The 7,748-nt window shown below is 45.5% G+C and overlaps 1 protein-coding gene across 1 annotated transcript in view; it reads left to right on the top strand.

Annotated features, from left to right (window-relative positions):
* Positions 1–687: 687 nt before the first annotated feature.
* Positions 688–7,748, top strand: part of LOC115121702 (importin subunit alpha-7-like) — a 24,336-nt gene continuing 17,275 nt past the window's right edge. Inside the window, exon 1 of the mRNA XM_065018048.1 lies at positions 688–805. Within this exon, the coding sequence (XP_064874120.1) occupies positions 802–805 (4 nt within the window). The 5' untranslated portion in view covers positions 688–801. The remainder of the gene's footprint in view (positions 806–7,748) is intronic.

The following is a 7,748-nucleotide window of genomic DNA, read 5'->3' as shown; positions in this document are numbered from 1 at the left end:
TTTTTTTCACTTTTGTATATTATCTACCTCACTTGCTTTGGCAATGTTAACACGTGTTTCCCATGCCAATAAAGCATTGAATTGAGAGAGAGAGAGAGAGAGAGAGAGAGAGAGAGAGAGAGAGAGACAGAGAGAGAGAGAGAGAGAGAGAGACAGAGAGAGAGACAGAGAGAGAGACAGAGAGAGAGACAGAGAGAGAGAGAGAGAGACAGAGAGAGAGACAGAGAGAGAGACACAGAGAGACAGAGAGAGAGAGACAGAGAGAGAGACAGAGAGAGAGACAGAGAGAGAGAGAGAGAGAGACAGAGAGAGAGAGAGAGAGAGAGAGAGAGAGAGAGACAGAGAGAGAGACAGAGAGAGAGACAGAGAGAGAGAGAGAGAGAGAGAGAGAGACAGAGAGAGAGACAGAGAGACAGACAGAGAGACAGAGAGAGAGACAGAGAGAGAGACACAGAGAGACAGAGAGAGAGAGAGAGAGAGAGAGAGGTGAATATTGAAATATGTTTGTGCATTTTTTCATAATTAACAATTCATGAAAACAGTCTGTGGACATCTTTATCAAATTATATCAGAAGAACATTCCACTGATATAATTTGTGACAATGTATTGAACAATCATTTCATTGGCGCCCACTAGCGTCCGTGGGAAACAGTGGTATTAAATTTGTCATCTCTCGCCATCCGTATTTCTCCGACGACATATTGTTTGTGAGGAGCAAATTCTGAAAAGCAAACTGGGAAAGAGGATTACAATTTATTTCTCTCTAAACACAAAAGAAGTATCTGTAATTTAAGATAAAAATGGGTGAGTTATGATGTGTTTCTAGACCGTATGGTTCATACACGGGACTAGAGAATACTGCCTGTTGGAATAACTTACATGATTGTCAAATCCCCCACTAGCTAGCAAGCTATTGTTATTGTTTTCACCTACAGATTGCAACCTTTTACTGGTACAGTATTATCTAGGTTGTCAGGACGACGTGTCCTTCAAGAAAGTCTACAAATGACATAAGGTGGCAATTTCAGAAGCAAACGCCAACTAACGTTAACCTTACATGCATCGCCTGCTAACGTTAGGTAGGTCGCTTTTTTTTGTCTGTCTTACCAGGTTAATATGGAAGCCAGTAGTACGCAGGTTATTAGATAACTAGCAAAACATGTTAACGCCCGTCAATTTATTAACTCGTTGGCGAGTTACTTACTGAAATGAGCAACCAGTCATATCCCTGTTACTTGCATGTTGACACCTACTGAGAGTTAACTAGGGCGGGTCACACAATCATTGTTTTGTTGACAAGTTAACTTCGCTAACTGGTTAGCGTTACGCTAGCTATCTAAAGGCTTGTCGTTGCTACAACTTGAGGTTCATAACTGAACTAACTTATCGTTAGCAAAAGCTTTCGTACTCTGTTGAATTTCCGACTGTATTACCGCCTACTGGGAATGCACATTAATCAGGGGAGGACCATACTCCTCTGTGAATTATATAAAAATAGTGAAACATTAAAGTTAAACATTTTTAAATATATTTTTTAAATTAAACTATAGTAAATATATTTACGTCACCAAATCATGAATTAAAACGCACTGTTTTGCAATGAAGGGCTACAGTAGCTTCAAAAGCACTCTTTAGGGTAGCACCCGGGTGTAGCTGGAGGACAGCTAGTGTCCGTCCGTCCTCTGAGGTAGGCTGGGCACATGATATTTAACAATGCTTTTTTTCCCCTTTTCTCATAAACACTAGTTCATTGTATCTGCTGTGGAGCCCAGTTTCATAATATTACCATATGTTCCCAGCTGATAGTTTTGAAGTAATCACGGAAAACATCTTGCTCGATTATATTGTACTTCCGGCGCCGACAGAGATGGCCGCCTCGCTTCGCGTTCAATGCGACTTTTATGTTTACATACCTTACATTACTCATCTCATATGTATATACTGTCCTCTATACCATCTACTGCATCTTGCCATCTTTATGTAATACATGTATCACTAGTTACTTTAAACAATGCCACTTTTATATGTTTACATACCCTACATTACTCATCTCATATGTATATACTGTACTCGATACCATCTACTGCATCTTGCCTATGCCGCTCTGTACCATCACTCATTCATATATTTTTTTATGTACATATTCTTTATCCCTTTACACTTGTGTGTTTAAGGTAGTTGTTGTGAAATTGTTAGGTTAGATTACTCGTTGGTTATTACTGCATTTGTCGGAACTAGAAGCACAAGCATTTCGCTACACTCGCATTAACATCTGCTAACAATGTGTATGTGACAAATAACATTTGATTTGATTTGAAAACCGGCCTTATTTTAGGGTATTTTTCACCCTGCCAGCTCCTCTTCGTTCTATAGTGTTCCGAACATTCTATTGTCATTTTATTGTTCTGCGTCACAATGCCTGCGTTGCTATTGATGTCAATGAGACCTGCCCACGTTGCTGGTAGTTAAACTGTAAACAACAACATAAAGTTGCTCATGAAACTCTGAGGTCGTCCAGGCCAAGGTGGCGAGACACAGAAGTGATGACACCATAGGCCTTGTTGATATCTGCACCAGACAGGATGCTCTTGCCAGTACACTTGGGGTCCAACATGTATGCTGTGGCGTGTATGGGCTTCAGGCAGAAGTCTTCATGCTTTTTTAAAATGTATTTTTTATTTATTTCACCTTTATTTAACCAGGTCTCTGTTCTATTCCTCTCTGTTCTAATCCTCTCTGTTCTTTTTATTTATTTTATTTCACCTTTATTTAACCAGGTAGGCTAGTTGAGAACAAGTTCTCATTTGCAACTGCGACCTGGCCAAGATAAAGCATAGCAGTGTGAACAGACAACACAGAGTTACACATGGAGTAAATTACATTTTTGATGAGTAAATACATTTTTGATGTATTTCAGAACTACAGTTTCCTCTGCTTGGCACAACAGTGAAGTGGGCAGGGCAGTACATATTTCTTCTCTTACATCTGCAAGCAGCATACATGAGTCTGAACATCAGACAGGATGGCATAGTCTCCCTCAATCCGTGCGATGGCTACTGCTATAGGTTTCAGGAGTTTCAGGCTGCTTACCACTCTCTCCCAACATACATCATCCAGGAGGATCCTCTTGATGGGGCTGTACATATCGGCAGACTGGGATATGGCCATTTCATGGAGAGACTCCTTCCCCTCCAGGAGACTGTCAAACTTGATGACAACACCACCCCAATGGGTGTTGCTGGGCAGCTTCAATGTGGTGCTCTTATTCTTCTCACTTTGCTTGGTGAGGTAGATTGCTGCTATAACTTGAGGACCCTTCACATACTTAACCATTTCCTTGGCTCTCTTGTAGAGTGTATCTATTGTTTTCAGTGCCATGATGTCCTTGAGGAGCAGATTCAATGCATGAGCAGCACAGCCAATGGGTGTGTTGTGAGGGTAGGACTCCTCCACTTTAGACCAAGCAGCCTTCGTGTTTGCAGCATTGTCTGTCACCGGTGCAAATGCCTTCTGTGGTCCAAGGTCATTGATGACTTCCATCAGCTCATCTGAAATGTAGAGACCCGGTGTGTCTGTTGTCCCTTGTGTCTGTGCTCTTGTAGAATACTGGTTGAGGGATGGACATGTAGTTAATTATTCCTTGCCCACGAACATTAAACCACCCATTAGAGATGCTTGCAAAACATTCTGCTTTCTCTATGATTTGCTTGAACTTCACTTGAACTCTGTTGAACTCTGCATCCAGCAAATTAGTAGATAAAGCATGTCTGGTTGGAGGGGTGTATGCTGGGCAAAGAACATTCAGAAATCTCTTCTAATACACATTGCCTATGAGCATCAGAGGTGAACCAGTTGCATACACAGCTAGAGCAAGACATTCATCAGTATCTCTGACTACGTTCCTCCATTGAGTCAAAAAAATCTTCTGATTCCAGGAGGACCATGAGCTGTTGCTATCGATAAGGTCTGATTCATAATTTTCACCTCCAATAGAAGTAGAGGGACTTTTGTCAGAGGTTGCTTGTTGTGAGTGCTGAGGGAACTTTATGCACTTGGCCAGATGATTCTGCATCTTTGTTGAATTCTTCACATGTGATTTGGTACAGTATTTGCAAATGTACACAGCTTTTCCTTCTACATAAGGTGCTGTGAAATGTCTCCACACATCAGATAGTGCCCGTGGCATTTTCCTGTAAAGACGAGAAAGAAAATGAGGAAAAAACACCAAATACAATTCCATGTACAGATAAATAGTTAAGCAGTTAGATTAAACAACTCCTTTGTAAGATAAATGTTTTAAAATGAAACGTGTATGGAAACAGGTGAATTACCACTACTCGGTTAGCAGGCTCAAGCAAGCTAAACCCCACATGGTAGCAAAAACTAACTAGCATAAATTAACTCGTTTGAAATTATTTAAACACACTTTGCTGTAGGCTACTACTGAAGTTTACATACGCTAAGTTAACTGTGCCTTTTAAACGGCTTGGAAAATTCCAGAAAATGATGTCATGGATTTAGAATCTTCTGATAGGCTAATTGACATCATTTGAGTCAATTGGATGTGTACCTGTGGATGTATTTCAAGGCCTACCTCCAAACTCAGTGCCTCTTTGCTTGACATCATGGGAAAATAAAAAGATATCAGCCAAGACCTCAGAAAAACAATTGTAGACCTCCACAAGTCTGGTGGAGGTCCTTGGGAGCAATTTCCAAATGCCTGAAGGCGCCACGTTCATCTGTACAAACAATAGTACGCAATTATTAGCACCATGGGACCACTCAGCTGTCATACCGCTCAGGAAGGTCTCCTAGAGATGGAACGTACTTTGGTGTTGAAAAATGCAAATCAATCCCCGAACAACAGCAAAGGACCTTGTGAAGACACAACCTGAAAGGCCGCTCAGCAAGGAAGAAGCCGCCATAAAAAAAGCCAGACTATGGTTTTCAACTGCACATGGGGACAAAGATTGTACTTTTTGGACAAATATCCTCTGGTCTGATGAAACAAAAATAGAACTGTTTGGCCATAATGACCATTGTTATGTTTGGAGGAAAAAGGGGGAGGCTTGCAAGCCGAAGAACACCATCCCAACCTTGAAGCATGGGGGTGGCAGCATCATGTTGTGGGGGTGCTTTGCTGCAGGAGGGACTGGTGCACTTCACAAAATAGATGACATCACGAGGGAGGAAAATTATGTGGTTATATTGAAGCAATATCTCAAGACATCAGTCAGGAAGTTGAAGCTTGGTCGCAAATGGGTCTTCCAAATGGACAATGACCCCAAGCATACTTCCAAAGTTGTGGCAAAAGGGCTTAAGGACGGACAACAAAGTCAAGGTATGGCCATCAACAAACCCTGACCTCAATCCTATAGAAAATGTGTGGGCAGAACTGAAAAAGCGTATGCGAGCAAGGAGGCCTAGAAACCTGACTCAGTTACACCAGCTCTGTCAGGAGGAATGGGCCAAAATTCACCCAACTTATTGAGGGACGCTTATGGAAGGCTACCCGAAACGTTTGACCCAAAGTTAAACCATTTTAAGGCAATGTTACCAAATACTAATTGAGTGTATGTAAACTTCTGACCCCTTTGGAATGTGATGAAGAAATAAATAATTTTCTCTATTATTCTGACATTTCACATTTTTAAAATAAGGTGGTGATTCTAACTGACCTAAGATAGGTAATTTTTACTATGATTAAATGTCAGGGATTTGTGAAACTGAGTTCAAATGTTTTGGCTAAGGTGTACGTAAACTTCCAACGTCAACTGTATATGCAGGCAAGAATGTGCAAGGTGTTATTGAACGTGTCCGTCTGTCCACTTGATTACTCACATTTTTCTCTCAACCTGTGTGCACTTAAGTTGTTAACTTTAATTTTATAGGCTGCGTTGTAGGAACCTCATGATGGGTATAGGGAAAATTATAGTATCATGTAGAGCGTTGGACTAGGAACCGGAAGGTTGCAAGTTCAAACCCCCGAGCTGACAAGGTACAAATCTGTCGTTTTGCCCCTGAACAGGCAGTTAACCCACTGTTCCTAGGCCGTCATTGAAAATAAGAATTTGTAAGTCGCTCTGGATAAGAGCGTCTGCTAAATGACTTAAATGTAAATGTTCTTAACTGACTTGCCTGGTTAAATAAAGATAAAATAAAATAAAAAATATTGAACTGGGTGAATGGAATATGAATCTATCATCCAATATGCTGTAATAGAAATAAGGCCATGTGTGTGTGGCCATGCACTTCGCCTGTGATGTTACAATCACACTCCATGGTGCCCAGTCTGGCTGGTTCTGGTGCCTCGGGTCAGCCTGGCTGGTTCTGGTGCCCAGTCTGGCTGGCTCTGGTGCCTCGGGTCAGCCTGGCTGGTTCTGGTGCCTCGGGTCAGCCTGGCTGGTTCTGGTGCCTCGGGTCAGCCTGGCTGGCTCTGGTGCCTCGGGTCAGCCTGGCTGGTTCTGGTGCCCAGTCTGGCTGGCTCTGGTGACGCGGGTCAGCCTGGCTGGCTCTGGTGCCTCGGGTCAGCCTGGCTGGTTCTGGTGACGCGGGTCAGTCTGGCTGGCTCTGGTGCCTCGGGTCAGCCTGGCTGGCTCTGGTGCCTCGGGTCAGCCTGGCTGGTTCTGGTGCCCAGCCTGGCTGGCTCTGGTGCCTCGGGTCAGCCTGGCTGGTTCTGGTGCCCAGTCTGGCTGGCTCTGGTGCCTCGGGTCAGCCTGGCTGGCTCTGGTGCCTCGGGTCAGCCTGGCTGGTTCTGGTGCCCAGTCTGGCTGGCTCTGGTGATGCGGGTCAGCCTGGCTGGGTCTGGTGCCCAGTCTGGCTGGTTCTGTTGACGCGGGTCAGCCTGGCTGGTTCTGGTGCCCAGTCTGGCTGGCTCTGGTGACGCGGGTCAGCCTGGCAGGGTCTGGTGCCCAGTCTGGCTGGTTCTGTTGACGCGGGTCAGCCTGGCTGGGTCTGGTGCCCAGTCTTGACTGGCTCTGGTGACTCGGGTCAGCCTGGCTGGTTCTGTTGACTCTAGTCTGGTGCCCAGTCTGGCTGGTTCTGGTTACTCAGGTCAGCCTGGCTGGTTCTGTTGACTCTGGTCTGGTGCCCAGTCTGGCTGGTTCTGGTGACTCAGGTCTGGTGCCCAGTCTGGCTGGTTCTGGTGACGTGGGTCTGGTGCCCAGTCTGGCTGGTTCTGGTGACGTGGGTCTGGTGCCCAGTCTGGCTGGTTCTGGTGACTCGGGTCTGGTGCCCAGTCTGGCTGGTTCTGTTGACGCGGGTCAGCCTGGCTGGGTCTGGTGCCCAGTCTTGACTGGCTCTGGTGACTCGGGTCAGCCTGGCTGGTTCTGTTGACTCTAGTCTGGTGCCCAGTCTGGCTGGTTCTGGTTACTCAGGTCAGCCTGGCTGGTTCTGTTGACTCTGGTCTGGTGCCCAGTCTGGCTGGTTCTGGTGACTCAGGTCTGGTGCCCAGTCTGGCTGGTTCTGGTGACGTGGGTCTGGTGCCCAGTCTGGCTGGTTCTGGTGACGTGGGTCTGGTGCCCAGTCTGGCTGGTTCTGTTGACGCGGGTCTGGTGCCCAGTCTGGCTGGTTCTGTTGACGTAGGTCTGGTGCCCAGTCTGGCTGGTTCTGTTGACTCTGGTCTGGTGCCCAGTCTGGCTGGTTCTGGTGACGTGGGTCTGGTGCCCAGTCTGGCTGGTTCTGGTGACTCAGGTCTGGTGCCCAGTCTGGCTGGTTCTGGTGACGCGGGTCTGGTGCCCAGTCTGGC

This window comes from Oncorhynchus nerka, linkage group LG4, assembly GCF_034236695.1.
Source record: "Oncorhynchus nerka isolate Pitt River linkage group LG4, Oner_Uvic_2.0, whole genome shotgun sequence".
In the NCBI taxonomy this organism is placed as follows: domain Eukaryota; kingdom Metazoa; phylum Chordata; class Actinopteri; order Salmoniformes; family Salmonidae; genus Oncorhynchus; species Oncorhynchus nerka.
The sequence above is the reverse complement of the archived record's forward strand: the minus strand, read 5'-3'. Positions and strand labels throughout refer to the sequence as shown.